This window comes from Benincasa hispida, chromosome 1 (genome assembly GCF_009727055.1).
Source record: "Benincasa hispida cultivar B227 chromosome 1, ASM972705v1, whole genome shotgun sequence".
Lineage (NCBI taxonomy): Eukaryota > Viridiplantae > Streptophyta > Magnoliopsida > Cucurbitales > Cucurbitaceae > Benincasa > Benincasa hispida.
The window spans coordinates 62277316-62294264 of NC_052349.1; the positions used below are offsets into that span (position 1 = coordinate 62277316).

General features: G+C 31.6%; 1 protein-coding gene across 3 annotated transcripts; it reads right to left on the reverse strand.

Annotated features, from left to right (window-relative positions):
• Positions 1-1420: 1420 nt before the first annotated feature.
• On the reverse strand, positions 1421-11040 carry LOC120073904 (probable LRR receptor-like serine/threonine-protein kinase At5g10290). 3 transcript variants are annotated; one of them, XM_039026820.1, is made up of 13 exons: positions 10711-11036; positions 10494-10568; positions 8219-8363; positions 7426-7558; positions 7164-7235; positions 6375-6518; positions 6195-6266; positions 6033-6098; positions 5019-5089; positions 4767-4910; positions 3796-4137; positions 2320-2714; positions 1421-2137 (listed from the first exon to the last, which is right to left on the reverse strand). In XM_039026820.1, exons 3-13 carry the CDS (start codon positions 8286-8288, stop codon positions 1826-1828), a joined length of 1821 nt encoding a protein of 606 aa, XP_038882748.1. In that variant the 5' UTR covers positions 8289-8363; positions 10494-10568; positions 10711-11036; the 3' UTR covers positions 1421-1825. The 3 variants fall into 3 exon arrangements, with proteins under 3 accessions (XP_038882748.1, XP_038882763.1, XP_038882755.1); XM_039026835.1 differs by lacking the exon at positions 7164-7235 and having other exon boundaries at positions 10711-11040; XM_039026827.1 differs by lacking the exon at positions 10494-10568 and having other exon boundaries at positions 10711-11038.
• Positions 11041-16949: the final 5909 nt, after the last annotated feature.

The following is a 16949-nucleotide window of genomic DNA, read 5'->3' on the forward strand; positions in this document are numbered from 1 at the left end:
TCGTGAATCTCATGATAGAGAGAAATAAATAATCTTCGACGATGATACATCCTTCCTTGATCGAATCGATCAAGGTGGGTATAAGACCAAGGCAAATAGGTTAATTACCAACATCGTCTATAGCTCAACCTACTTTTCAAAATGACTCAATACGAATCACTTTTGAAAGAAGAAATTTGCGACTTGAACTATTGGTCGGGTCGATTAAGTTGAGTCTTTCAAGCTCCAAAGTAGACTTGTCTTCGATTGAGAAAAAAAAATAAAATCAGTAAGAAAAAGATGAAAATTGAAAGAATTAAATAAAACAAATTTGAAATTGAAGATAGAATCAAATATGATAATTGGAAAAAAAAAAAAAAAAAAAAAAAAAAAAAAAGTTACATTCGATTTTTAAAAAGATTACATTCCATTTTTAAAATTCGAAAAGTGTAGGGGATAATGTAGGAGAAAATCAAGATTTATGCTAAAAAAAATCTACAAATAGCATAATTAGTTGCAGTGTAACTGAAAATCACATTTTAGGGTTAAAGAAAAATGGGAACACGAGTGTATTTGCTATAAATTTGATGAAATTTCTGTTTTGCTATACTTCCCAATGAAATCTTTAAAACAAAAAATAATATGATTCAAAATAAAAAGGCTAATTAATAAAAATGAGATATTTTTTTATATCTCACGTTTAAAACAAATTTATAATAAAGATAATCATAAAAACAATTTAAAAAACGTATGATTTAATTATGATTAAGAGAAAATCTACTATAAATATAAAAAGTTAGTTATGAAAACTAATATAATATAAATTTTAAAAATCCAAAATAAGATAGTCATTGAAGCAATTTAAAAATAAGATAATATGACATTCAAAATTCAAACCAAGATTTGTTAAATTTGATACAGAAATTCAAAACAACCGTTAAATCACAAGATTTATGAAAAATTATCCGCTTGAAATAATAATGTTAGTTGGCATTGAAAGCCTGTTGGGATATATAATTGAGCAATTAATTATAGTCTCTTTAGTATAGATGCCGAATTAATTACACTGCAATTAAATGAGAGGATAAGGACATTTTAGGATTTCAAAAAATTGAACTCACGTGATATCACTTATCATTTTTCAAAATGCAGAATTAAATTTTGCTATTTATCTTATTGTCCCTGATAATTTTTTTAAATTAGAATTTAATTTTTAAAACTACGACCAAACACATATTTGAAAACATGAAATATAAGTTTTTTTTTTTTTAGTTCCTTGTTTTCAAACATATGTTATGGAAATTGTCTACCAACCTATTATACATTATTTGATTAACTAAATAGACACAAACCTCAAAATTCAAGAAATAAACTTGTAACTTAACCATAAACAAACAAGTCCAAATCAACCAAAAAAAAAAAGTTAATAACTATTTGATAATTACAATAATGTGGCAAATGTAATGCCAAGTATGAATATAATCACTCTATTGACTCAGTTGTATTACAAACTTCAGCCACAGTACATGTTAAATTGAGGAAATTAAGAATACAAAAGGCACAGCCAAAATATATATATATAAACAAAAGCCACTGAAATGTACAAAAGAAGGAGATGGGAAGGCAAGAATTTCATAATTGGTTAAGAAAATGCCTTAAGGAATAAGGATGGCCCCCAAAATCGATTTGTGCGAGTCATCCTTCCAGACAGACACAGAGTATGTTAATCTTCTCTGTATCGTTCCAATTGTATCGGATGTCCCCGAAGGGACAAGGATGGCCCCCAAAATCAAACTGACCTAACAGAAATAACTGAGCTAAAGAGATGAGTCAAAGTTTTGGTACCTCATCTTCCACCAGACAACTGGATAGCTTCCTGTCTATAAATGGAATCATCCCCTAATTCAAATCTTCTTTGCATTCTCTCATGATCTTGTCTGCGACTCACCTCTAAATGCTGCCATTCCTCCCACCTCTCTCCGAGCCCCTCGCCTTCTAGCATACAAATGACTTGTGACATTGTTGGTCGGCTGTCTGAAGATGGCTGTGTGCACAGTAGCGCAACTTGGGCCATTGTCTCCACCTCTCTAATATCATAGTTAGTCAGGTTTCCATCCACAATAATATTGAGTCGCTTCTCCCTTTCCAATTTCTTGACCTTCAGAAACAGAGATGAATTCGGAAATTAGCACTGAAAAAGAGCTAAAAAGTCGTGATTTCGGATCCTGATTCGTTTAGTATAGACAAGCAGCCAAAATTTATGATAGTAGAACTAACTGAATTTGGCAAAGATGAAATAGATTCAAATGGAGATATACTGATTTGACATGATTTTCTTACATGGTCTAGTAGTAAAACATCATCATCTCCTTCAAACCGTGAGAAGTCGATCGCACGTTGCCCTGTAATAAGTTCTAAAAGCATAATGCCATAACCAAAAACATCAGTTTTTTCTGACGATTTCCCAGTGGATAAGTATTCTGGAGCTATGTGGCCAACCGTCCCTCGTACTTGAGTTGTGACGCTAGTCTTCCTAACATCAACCAACTTGGCCAGGCCAAAATCGCCAACAACTGCTTCAAAATCCTCATCAAGCAATACATTAGCAGCCTTAACATCTCGATGAATAATCTTTGGATTGCAATGTTCGTGAAGATATCCTAAACCTCGAGCTGTCCCCAATGCCACACGTTTGCGAGTAGGCCAATCTAAAACAGGCTCCCCAGGTTTAAGTTCTGGCATAGGAGATTACTGAAGAAATCAGCTAAAGAAAGTAGCAATTCTTTATCAGTAAGGCCGAGCAGGAAGGTGATGAACAGAGCAATCGAGCAAGAAATTAACCGAGAAAATGATTCAACACTCAAAATACTTATCAGGGTCGTCTCTATGTATTCAACAATGAAAGTTGAATCTCATTCATTGAAATGATGTGCATACATACTGACAACAATCATATTCCATGAAGCTTCAAGCTCTAAGGGGAACGGCACAACCAGTTGGCTAAATTGCAAAGCAACTTCCACCTACCTAATCCATGCAAGATCGTTGGGAAGGACTTGGGCTTTTGGCTCCTTAGAAAGTTACTTTTTAGAAAATGCTTTGTCCCAGCTTGGAAGATTTTGAATTCATAGAAAGGTTTATCTACCAAGACTTCCATGGCAGTTTCCGTGGTAGTAGAATCTTTTCCCACACACGTACGCCGCCACCGCCCGTTCAGGCAGACAGGTTCGGGTAACCGCGCTCCCGCATAAAAAACCTAATTTCATCCACCAGACCCTCTCACAAAAAGTCATTTTCCAACTTGTGACCCCTACAGTGGCTGGAAGACTCACGAGTAGAGCATTTTGTTGCTCTCTGGACTATGATAATGGTGCAAATTCTAAGGACACGACAGGGGCACAATGCCTTCATGTATATTATTTGTTAACTTAAAAGTCGACCATAATCAAAATATTTCAAGGTTGACGAAGTAATACGAAAAATGAAAAGAAATAGATACAGGAAAGATATAGTCTATGGCCAATATTTCCCTCTACCCAAACCAGGATCTACTCAAGCACCCGACACTCAATTGATCTCTTAGACCTTAGTTCTATCAAGAGAATGCACAACTCTTCCTTGAACACAACATCCTCGACCTGTTTACCCACAAGTTTTTCTTCTGTCACTCTCTCATTTCCCCACCTATTGATTATTAACATATGATGTAATGTGTAAACATTGAAGTATTTCACTCAAACGGGAAAAAAAATGTGAGATTTATTTTAGAGAAATGTTTTCAAATTTCATATCCAAAACAAGGAAAAGACTTAATACCTCGAAGACGGTAGGCAACACTCAAGTTCTGCATATAGGGATATACCAACAAGCGTTCAGTCTGAGTAGTACAAAACCCAATCAGCCGCAATAGATTTCTATGAACAGCTACACTAATCATCTCAATTTCACGCAGAAAAGCAGCATCTCCCCCAGGGCTTTCATAATTAGTTGACTGTTTCACTGCAACCTTGGTGCCATCAGCAAGCACCCCTTTGTAAACCTTTCCGAAGCCTCCTTGTCCTATAACATTTTCCTCACTAAAATTTTCTGTAGCTAGCTGTAGTTCCCTCCATGCAAATCTTTTTAGCTGACCAAATGCAATTCTTCGATCAATTTCACCTAATTTAATTGAGAGACCAGGGGGAAAAAAACATTCAGACATACTTCCATAAACAAAAATTTCAGTTCTGGTGGGGGTGTGATGGGGAAGAGGCATATGGAATTTTGATTTCCTTTTGCCAGCTTGTGGCTTGCTCACATTAGTCCCCTTTTCGTAAAATTACTAATGAATCGCTGAAAGTATCAAGTAATCTCATTTAAGACATAAGATGGTTAACTTGATAGGTAATACAAAAACTTACATCAAAAAGTTAAAAACTATTTCCACAAGTTCATCAATCCAGTTGGGAAAAATAAATTTAATATGCAACTACAGAGCATACAGTAATGATCTAAAACAATTTAATATGCTAGTAGAGGACTAGACTTTAAGGAACAATTCTCTAGATAAGTAAAAGTAGCATCCAGATAGTCTATGCTTCAAATATCAGACAAAAAACACAAATACAAAACAGTTGTGTTTCTAGATAGGTGCTATTTACATGCCAATGCTACTAAAAATTGGCATAAAAGTTTGCGGCAAGATAACAATCATATTTACATTGATAACATATGCTTGGAACCTAATCTCCATAAGAGATGCTCGCATAATCCATTCTAAAAATTCAATGATATGTCAGAACAATTACCGGGAACATCTTCAAAGACTTCACCCTTGTAGCCTTTATATCTATGCTTGCACAATAAAATTAATAATCCGACCAAAAGAATCGCAACTATTAGCCCAGCAATAAGTCCAGCTATGAGGCCAACCTTTGACTTATTTGAAGCACCTGAGAAAATATGAAACTTTAACATTTTCTTTCCATTAAGGAGTGCTTAAGTTATTAAAACGGAGCAAAAGATTTTCCACAAGCCTAGGCTATATCTGATCCAATAACCTGAGTTTGTACCGTCCGAATCACAGGAATGAAGTGAATTTTTGCCACAATCCAACTTATTTCCAGAAAAGCTGTGAAGAGCAGAGGAATTCAAAATATTTGGAAGGTCAAAATAAGTAAAGGGGTGACAAAGAATATCGCAATTACATTGCACTATAAGAGCTATAGGAAAAATAGAGCTTGTGATGGTAGGGTTTTCGGCAAACTATTAAAGGAAAACAATTCTACATCAGAAAAGTTTAATGAGCTCCAATCAATATAAAAGAAGCCTATGGTTCTGGTTTTAAATTGTTCCAGTTAGGAACACTTTAAGTTTCGGTGTACTAACTCTAGTTAAATTCTTTTTTTGAATTATCTAGTCTGAGAGTAGGAAAAAGGGTGAGTAGTACAAAAGTTTTAAGGGAGTCTTCTTGCAATTGGGACTGGAGAAAGAACTCTATGTGATTGTAATAATTTCTCACACAGTGAATTTCTTTCTAGTGGGTCATGGTTTTTCTCCAATTTTAGAACTATTCATGTACATTCTTATGTTTCCTATTTTTATTGTTTTTTTTTAAGTTCTGTTATTTTCTCTCTGACAGTAGTAATAGAAAAGGCTCCTCCCCAACCGTAAAAAATAATTTATATTTTATAATTCTGGCTCATTACTTTTGACGTACTAGAGAAATATTGAAGAAAAGATTTGTCATGTCTAGGCAACATAGTATTTACTTTTCATTTATCAATCAATAATCCTTTACATTTTGAATGTTAGCTTCAAACATTTTAGGTTAGTTATTGTCTTTTTTTCTTTCTTTAGTACCTAAAATTTGAGCGGAAGAATCAAACCTTCAATCTCAAGAGAAGTAGAGACTTTAACTACTAAGCTATATGCTCGTGCCATATAATTAGATATATGAGTTTCCTAATATCACTTATTAGGAATTGATGTTTGGTTTCCTAATGCCATATTATAGCAGATATATGGGTTATATGATAATATCTACCTTGATAGTATTCAAAAGTTCCACATACTTGAATTTTGAAACTTGAAATAACTGCTCCGGAATTTGGCCACTGAGATTATTCGAATCAAGAAAACTGTAGGACAATCACAATCAAAACATTAAGAACAGAATACAGATCCCCGAATCTGAAAATTTCCATTAGTAGTCTTATGCATAAAAGAAAACATACAGATTGATCAAGCTAGGAAGGGTTGAAAATGTCTCAGGAATAGTCCCAGTTAGATGATTTTGACTCAGGGTTCTGCTTCAATGAGAATAAGGAGTTATTATCTCAACTAAAAACCAGGTGCATTGCAAATGCGTACAAAACATCTTTAAAAATTTGAGTAATTTGAAGCCAATCACTTACAGGAACCGTAGTTTCTTAAGATTACCCAGGGACGATGGTATTTTACCAATTAGGCTGTTATTTCCTAGATCCAAAGTGACCAAATTTGTCAGGTTTCCAAACTCCTCTGGTATCCCTCCACTTATGTAATTTCCCTGCAAGTTCCTGCAGTAGACGAGTATATATTAATTAAGATTCTCTACAGTTCATTGCCAATAAGCAGATGTATTTCAAAAACCAGTTTTGATAACCAAACTTAATGTCAAACAATCATAATATGCTTTTCAAAGCTAAGGTTATCAGATATAAGGATATCTAATGTCCAACACTTCCCTGAAACTAGAAAATTAAAAGAAAATGTCAGACTAAGGGATGTGAGCAATTAGATCTCTCTAGAGGATGAAATCTTACGCTTAGTAAATTACAGGAACTTTAATCATAAGAAAATAGCTTTTAGTTCTTTGTTGATAATAGTTTATCTGTCAATTGATCTTCCATATTACGATCTTTTGTAAATGAATGATATAAAGAAAGTTCCAGTTATGGAATTTTAATACCATACATACATGTGCAAAATAAAACTCTTTCTCAAGCAACATGAATAGCTAACCTTAAGTAAGTCAAACACCTGGCTTGAAGAATTTAAACCTACTTTTATTTAATTAAAAAAAAAAGACAGTAACGAAATTGTACTAATCAATAAAATACAGAATTTGGAGTACAATATAATAACAGAAGCCAGCTTAAATTGCACAAACATCAAGCATTTAGAGCTGCAAGTTCTAGTCCACAAGATAACACACTACTCACAGGGTTGAAAGAGATTTTATAGCAACAATTCTTGGAGACAAGGTTCCAGTAAATCCCAATGTTGGCAATGTTCTGAAAATTAGATGTAATATAAGCAAATAGCAGACTTGAAACCTTTTATATTGGCAAGTAAAATATTTGATACAATGAAATGAATACAGTCATTTATATAGAACATCTGAGACCACTAACAAGTGACAAGATTATTCCAAAATGGATAGGAAGATAAGCAAAGAGTATATTTAATTTAATTATGTCTTACATAGCTATCACATTGTTCCCATTACACATAATATTGGACCAACTACTGCACGGATTGACATGATTTGGGTTCCAGTCTTTGAGCTGAATATTTGTTGCATTCAATGCGATCTTGAATGCAATGAGTGCCTCACCTGGAGGTTATAAGAACAACGTACATTCATCAAGTGGTCAAGCAATTTGAGAATATCAGTGCAATAGTAATTCCGGATAAATTTGTACAACTGGATGTAATCAGAAATTGAAAAGAAAAACTACATTAAAATAATCTCACAAAATTTTCAAATTTGTTTCCTTCTACAAGGGAAAAAAAAAAGAGCTTTCACATTTGTTGATAACTTCAGACTAGCTTTTCTACAATCCCACAAGAAATGAGCAAAAGGGGAAAATGATGGAAAAGTTGTCTTCCTTGTGACAAAAGACTTGTAGGCTGTAGCATATCAGAAGATAGTGTGAAAAACAAAAACAACAACAACAACAAAAAAAAGGAAAAAAAAGAAACATTTCTCATACTATCTCTAGGCTATATACATGTACGGATGCAAAAACCAAACTTCAATTCAATAGAAGAATGACCTGTACCAAGTGAACTTTCACATACACTAACTGTCCTTACTAATCAAGAAGTCAAAACGTTTAATTTCTATTCAAAAAGACCTAATGTTTCAAACATCATGAAGATTAATCAGATGAACAATCTTTTTGTCACAGATCAGATTTTTATAGAAAAAACTATGAGCAGCAGTATAATAAGATCTCAATTTTCATACGCCACCTCGAGATGCAGTTCATACCTTGAAAATCAGACAGCGCAGAGTAATGAAAGCAAGCCAAAACTAGCGCTGTAAGATAGAGGTTTTCCATCTTCGCTAAAAATCACTTTCATTGGGCAACGTTAAGAAATCCACTTAAAAAAGGTTAATGGAGTCATTGCTATATCTGCAAAAGCAACCATCCATTCAGTCAAATATATCGTCATAGTATTAGGTCCAAAATTACTTGTGTGAAAATATCTCACTTTTCCTCATTATTATAAGGGTATAAAGCCGTAATTTAAATAGAATACATACTAAATGAAATAAGAAAAATATTGACCGAAAAGGAAAGAATCCTACAGAATAATTGCAACAAATAAAACCAAATAAAAATAAAATATTTACATAAATCAACACTCCCCCTCAAGCTGGTTCTATCTTCCATTGCCAGCTTGCTAATCAATTTATCGAATTGTAATTTTGGAAGCCCCTTTGTCAGTACATCAGCAATCTGCTTTGTTGTAGGGAGATACGTAGTGCATATCACTCCAGTATCAATCTTTTCCTTTATAAAGTGTTTATCAACATCTATATGTTTTGTCCTATCATGTAGGACTTGGTTGTGTGTGCTATGGAGATGGCGGTCTTATTGTCACAGTAAACCCGTATAGGCATTACTTGGATAAATTTCAATTCTTTTAATAATCTTTTTATCCATATACCCTCACAAATGTCATGTGTTAAAGCCCTAAATTCTGCTTCAGCACTACTCCTAGCTACCACACTTTGTTTTTTGCTTCACTACATAACAAGATTGCCTCTAACAAAGGAACAATAGCCAAAAGTTGATCTCCTATTTGTGGTACTACCTGTCCAATCAGCATCAGTGTAAATTTCTACGTGTAAATTATCATTCTTCTTAAATAGTATCCCTTTCCTAGAGCTCCTTTCAAATATCTTAGAATTCTGTAGACAGTTTCAAAGTAGGTTGGCCCTGGAGCATATGCATGAACTAGCTTACCATACTTACAGCAAAAGCAATATCTGGACGAGTATAAGATAGATAAATAAGTCTTCCCACAAGTCTTAGATATTTCTCCTTGTCTTTTATCTCGATATCCTTTGCAACTTGCAATTTTAAGTTTGGCTCAATAGGAGTTTCTGTTGTACGACAACCATGTAAGCCCATCTCTTCAAGTAAACCAACGGTATATTTTCTTTGGTTAACAAGGATACCCTGTTTTGACCTAGCAAATTTCATCCATAGGAAGTATTTCAAGGTTCCCAGGTCTTTAATTTGGAATTCAGTAGCTAGTTTGCCCTTCAAGTTGTTCATCTCAGCTGCATCATTACCTGTGAGAATGATATCACCAACATAAACTATTAAAACAACCATCTTATCATCCCTAGTATGTCTGTAGAAAATCACATTTGACTCTAACGGAACCCATAACATGTCACTGCCTTCTCAAAACGTCCAAACCACGTTCTAGGAGATTGCTTGGTTCCAAGGTTGACTTCAAAACTTGGTGGTAAATTCATAAATACCTCTTCTTCAAGCTCACCATTAGGGAAGGCATTTTTCACATTAAACTGATAAATATGCCACTCAAAATTAACTATGATAGATAACAACACTCTAATTGAATTGATTTTTGTGTAAATGTTTCATGATAATCAATCTCATAGGTTTGTGTAAAGCCAAGCAACTAGCCTCGCTTTGTATCTTTCAACGTTCCCATCAGCTTTTCACTTTATAGTAAATACTCATTTACATCCCACTATTTTCTTATATTTTGGAAGCTCAACAACTTCCCACGTGCCATTTTCTTCGAGAGCACTCATCTCTTCCATAACTGCTAAGTTCCAATTCGGATCATTCAAGGCTTCCTATATATTCCTTGGCACAAATAGATTTGTTATCCTAGAGGTGAAAGCTCTATAATCATCAAAGAGTCCATGGTAAGAGAGGTAGTTTGCAATAGGGTATTTAGTATAAATACCTTTCCTATGAGCTATCGGAATGTCAAGGTCAAAGAGGTAGTTTGCAATAGGGTATTTAGTACATTGACGAATACGTTTGAAGTTCATTAGTTCGTTCACACTTCTCCCATGTGTTCTTAAGTTGACCTTATGAATATAATTACTTTCTTATACATTTAAAATTTATCATTCAAAACAGAATACAATTAAATAAAAGTCATATAAAGTTGAATTTCTTGCATTCAATATTACATCACAAAATCCTAATAATCTTTAGAAGACTAAAATGGAAACTAAAAGCAATTTCAGACTTGATAAATAAATTAATTACCATTTCTTAAAAAATTTCATTTTCCAATCATCCATCAAATCTCTGCCACTTAGCTCTACGACAAACGAAATCACCCTAAAAATAAGGAACAAGAAACAAACAAGAGAGAAGTAGCTAAGTATCAATAAGCAAATCAGTAATCGACAAAATCCAGAAGAGAAACGAGATTTAAACCGAAAGAGAAACTGAAATATTAGAGAAGAACCAAAATAAGTACCTGGGAATAGGAGAAGCAGGTTTCGGGCAGAGGAAAGAGGAAAGAGGAAAATTACCCACGAGATTCTTGAACTGCAAATCAGAAGGCCGGCGAAGGGCGAAGGAAAACGAAGCTCAGAGAAGAAGAATTTTAGAGAGTGCTGCTGCTGCTGCTGCCTGAAGTGGAACTGCAGCACATTCAGAAAAATTAATCTTCCGCCATTAGCAAAACCTTGCTTTTATCTATTGTCTTTCTGATTAGTGATGGAAAACAAGCCTTATTTTAAAATGCAATATCATCTTTTTTTAGTACATATAAATTATTATTTTATTTCTTGAATTTTTTAAAGTATGAATGGACTATGGTGGATTAATCCTCTTGACATTTTGGTGAATAATATATTTTTTAATTAGTTATACCGTGCTTGAGATCGTAAATAAAAATAAAATATAGATGATATATCAATAAATTAAAAATTCCATCCATGTTCATTGACCGTTCCACAATATTTCCTTTCAACTTTTTATTTATATTTTATCGATATTTACATAATATTTAATCTTTGTAACTTTTCTAATCTTTAAATCAACAAATATATACCTCGATTTCTCTCTCATTAAAAAGTTGTAGCGTGAATGTTAATGATAGGCTGAGAATTTAGGGTCATAAATTCTACACAAATCTCTTATATATATATATATAATTATAATGGCATGTCTATTCATCCCTGTATTATTATTTTTTTTTTTTCCATTTCGTGACGTATACACTAGTAATTCATTGTTTCGCCAATATTTTTTAAAGAATTTTCCTATTTTAAAATGCACTTATTAAGGTTTTTTTTTTTCAATTTCAAGTCTAGTATTCTTTTTCTTTTAATTTAAAACGTGGTGGAGTTGACGAGTTTCGATCTTTAACCTCTTGATCATTTCTATACGATTACACTGAACTATATTTAAGTTTACATTTTTAATCTAATAGTTTTTCTTTCTTTCTTTCTTTAAATTCTTTTTTTATATCCATGAATGTCCTGGTCAAGTTACGACTAATCTTAGATAAATGACCACCATGAATTGAACCATTTTCTTAAATTATTTTCAAAAAAAAATTTGAATCTAATAATCATCTGTTATTAACATCATTAGTTTCACAACTTTAATGATTACACTCAAAGCTAGCTTCACCGTTAACCCAATATTTTATGTTAAATGTAATTGATAAAGTGGTTAATAACAATAGTGTATTTTAAAGGTTCAATAATTTATCAATAATTAAATTATTTAATTTGAAACTTTTTAAAGTACACTAAATAAATATAATATTAAAAGCTTATAAAAATGTAAGTAGAAGAGATATCTTGCCAAAACTCATCTATACACTATAACATAATTTTAAATTTAGGAAACTTATAATTTCACATGCCAAAAGAAAACTGAATTAATTAAATAAATATGTATTACAATATAAGTCCACGTCATGGTGGGAAGATCAAGATGCACAGGCAGCTTTGTGGGCCCCACGGCGTATACGGTGACATGAAACCCGTTCGTTGACTAATTTTTTTGTTTTTTTTTTAATTAATTAGTGCTTATTTCGAATGTGCCGTCCTGGCGGGCATTACGCGGTCGGACTTGGTTCTCATTTCCACATGAATTCAAATTCTTTTGACTTAATTTTCCCGATATACGCGCATTAGGTGTGGTGATTGAAAAACTTTTTAAAACGAATCTAAATGTTTGGATTATAAATTTTTCAATTCAAATAATTCTTATTAAAAAATGAACTTTAATTCAATTATGAAATATTTGGATTAGGTTAATTCAGATTAATCAGGTTATTTATTTAAAATTTTGTTCTAAAAAAAGCAAAATGTAAATATATAAAAATCTAATTTAATTATTTTCATATATTAAATTAAGATTAATAACTCAATTTCAATTTACGTAGTGAAACTTTTCTTTCTAAAGTTCAAAGAAACTACTTTTAAAAGTTATTGAAGAATAAATTATTTTTAAAATATTATAATTAAATAAAAGTAAAATCAATATATGTATAAATAATTATGTTATAAGTAATAAAAAAATATATTTTAAAGTTGATAATAAATTCGAGTTGGTTGTTTGGTTTGGGTTATATTAGGTGAATTCATGAACTAATCCAACCCATAAAATTTTCATTTATTTGAATCCAACCCAACCCAAATTACACGTGTTGGATTGAGTCGATCGATTTTTTTTAACACCCTAACGTGCATAATCTTGTAGTTTTAATTAAACATCGTAAAAAACAATAGATTTTAGCCTCTGACAAATAAATATTATATAGTTTTATTTTAATTCCCACAATTTATATCTTTTGTAAAGTAAAATATCAAACCAATGTGTTTTTATTTATGAAATTCTAATTTTGACTGTATGTAAAATATTTGTTGTCCAAAAAAAACTATATTAAAAGATGTTTGTTTGCTACTTTAGAAGTTTTCATAAAACTTCCCTCAAAGTGTTTTTATTTTATATGACTTGAGAGGACAATAACGGTTTTTTTAATATAAGTTATAAATCTCATTAACACAACACATCTAGAAATTAATAAAACTATGAGGTTATATTCTATTTTGTAAATCTCATTAACACAACACATCTAGAAATTAATAAAACTATAAGGTTATATTCTATTTTATAAGTTTAAAGAAAATTTAAAAAGAATTTATTTATGTACATAATAGTTCTAAGAATTAAATTCTAAAAAATGTGAAAGATGAATAGTTAGTATACTTTTAAGATTAAGATTGAAATTATAATTAAGAAGATTAAATTTATTTGTAATAATTATTTTCCTAATTTTTTCAACTATATGTATATCTCTTTGTTCAATTTTCTTCTCAAATACTAATTAATTGTCTTTTAAATCTCTAGTCTCTCTCCATACTGATTCAATACATGGAAAACAATATGTTAATCAATTAATTGAAGGTGCTAGTTTTTATTGAATAATTTGTTAAATGTTAATGAATATTTTTTATGTATATAAATACAAAGAAAAAACAAGTGTACTTTTTGAGGCATTAGGGCGAGAATTTTGGGATGACAAAAAACATAAGGACTAACATACATCTTCAATGAAGATATAAAATAGAAACCTTAAAATTATTATTTGAAAAAATAAAAAGAAATGAAAAGTAGAAAGAGAAAATCTAGAGATTTTGCAACATGACCACTTATGAATATCAAAGATTTATATAACATTATCAAAATTTAATCCACAAAATAAAAAGTCAAATCCAAAAAAAAAAAATCCCAATATTTGGATTAGAATAGTTGATCAAATCGAGAAGATTACCTAATCAATTGCAAAGAAAAGGAACAGAAAAAATATCAAACATTGTTTTCCCAAGTAATACAAACACAAATAGATAATACCACAACAAACACATCTACTAACATTACATCATAATTATAAGCAAAACGAAATTATAGTGTTCTAAATAACTACACTTTTGATGTGCATTTTATCAAATACTTTTTGGGCATCAAATCTACGAAAATCCCCAATTTAAATAAATTTTAAAATTGCAATATTTAAAATTGTTGATGAATTTTGCCAAGATAATATAATCTACTAATTGAAATGGAAAAAAGAAGGAACGATTATTTTAAAAAAATGAAAGGAATGATTATTTTTAAAAAAAAATGAGAAGTAGCAAAGATTACTTTTTAAAATGGAGATTTATTCTAATTAAATTGAGAGTTGACTATTAAGAGAATTCATGGGCATAAAACAATTTTACGCTCTCAAGTCTCAAATGTATGAGTTTGGATAATCACTTACCTAGAAAGTTTGAAAAGCATTCTTTTACATTATGAGAATTAGAATTGTCATAAGGAAGCCAGAAAATGGTGGGAACTAATAATAGAATCCTTAATAACTAACCACCAAATCTAGAGGGTATTATGGTCATTCGCTTAAAAATGGAGGGCAAATTGGGTTCTCTTTTTAATATAGTGGAGAAGTATATATATATATATGTATATTCATTTTCACTTCTAAAGTGAATCTATTTGGACTCTAAATTTTATATCTCATCAAATTTGATCTAAAACTATAATAAAGATTGTAATTTTTACATTTAGGCCACGTTTATCAATATGTAATTAAAATTGGTGTAATTGTAAAGATATTTCATTAATGAATCAATTATAATAGGCTTCAATCACAAACAGAAGTGGAATGTCACCTTCATGTATTGTGATTAAAAAGTTTTATCTTTTTCGATTGTGGGTTCGTTCCAATTGTTAATGAGGAATGATTGGTTGTGATTGTAGCAAATCACATAAAGAACTCAAGATGAGTTTTTGATATGTTATTGAGGAGAGTTCAATCAAAGTTTAGAAAGAGCTTGCTTATGAAGGTGAGGGAATTTCACATTATGGAAGGGCCTAAGTACATTGATGTGAGAGGATCTCAAACTTAGAGAGAGTCTAAGTTGAAATTGAAGAGTAACTTGTATGTGAGTCACTGAAAATTGAGTCTATCAGATAAGTACTTCTTTATAATTGCTAAACTCTTTATATGGTAAAATTTCTTTCCACCGGACACTTAACCTCCAGATATAGTGATATTGCACTAATATATATTATCAATTTATGTGCCTCACTTTCTCTACTATTATTGTTTGATATTATGTTCTTTTTATTTTGTCATATTACAACATCGTGTAGGATATATTCTATGTTAGAATAATTTATTTTTTCATATTCCCTTTTGAAAAAAATTACATTTCAAGCATTTTAGATTCTGCTTTTTGAATTACAACAAACTAATAGGGAATCCTTCCTCCTTCGCTCTGTCCATTGAATAGGAATAGATTGACTTTGGTAACCATGCTTTGTGTGTATTTAAATCAACATATTTGATTATTTAACTCTACTCAAATCAATAATTGCTTGTACTGTCTTATTTAGAGCACAAACGTCTTACATTCATGAAGGAAAAGATTGACTTTTATTGGGTTCTTTTAACGTTATAGAGACGTTAATGTGATTGATTGATTTGATAGGTTGCCAACAAAACCTAATTGCTCAAGGTGTTGATTCTAGATAAAAATTGTATTATGGATCCGGAGATTAGAGACTTGATTAGCACCTTACATAGTGTCAACAGTAATAATAATATTAATTATTCCAATTAATTACATTATTGTTTCAAAATTAAATTACATTTTTAGTCTATAAACTTTTTAATTTGTCTATTTAGACTTTGAACTTCCAAAATTATAAATTTAGTTCCACGAATCTTCTATCATTCCTTCTCATTTGCATAATTGCATCTCTCGCCCATCTCTCTCCCTCAGTTGCGGTCTTTATATTCCAACTTGTCTTCTCTCAATCGCTGTCTCGTTCGTACTTATCTCTCTCAGCCGAAGTTCGTCGTCGATTTCTTCTTACCATCATTCACTCCATCATCGTCGTAGGTCACATGCCCTCTCGCATTCATCATTAAAGTTGGGTTTTGTGTCCATCGTGCGACATTGAAGTTGGGTTTCGCGTTCGTCATTCACAATTGAAGTTGGGTTTTGTGTTCGTCGTTCGTCATTGAAGTTGGGTTTTGTTGGACCTAAAGTGTTCGTCTTCTTCTTTCTCTGAGTTATCGAATGATTTTTGTGACTATTTTTTCCTTTTGTGACTGGATTTTGCTTGTTTTAGATTATTTTAGACCGATCAACTCTCTTTCTTTATTCTCTCAATCTTCTTCTTTCTTCGTTGATGATACTTTTTAAGAATAACCCTATCTTTGGTCACTCGCTTTGTTCACCTAACTTCTTCAGTAATTAATTTGAGAAATTTATGTGATATTTGATTTTACATTTTATGGGTTGCCTCTATCTTTTACAGTCTGGCCACGTGTCACACACCCATTATCCCTTTTAAAATTGTTTTTTTATAAACAAATCTCCAGTCTTAATTAATGTCCGTGTACTAGGTGTTTATATTTTTTTTAAACACATTGAAAATCGTGTGAAGTGTACACTACATGCCTTTTTTTTTTTCCTCTTCTCACCACTCCTTCATTTGGTTTAGGAACTGATCGCCAGCCACTTTTTCATTTATTCCTCCTTAGACTTAGGTTGTCTACTTCTGGAATCGCCGGTGGTCATATTTTTCTCTCCAACTCACTATCTTCATCTGACCAAGCCTATTGCCTCGTAGGTTTGGATTCTTATTTTTATTTTGATGATTTTATTTTAAAGTAAGTGATGAGAG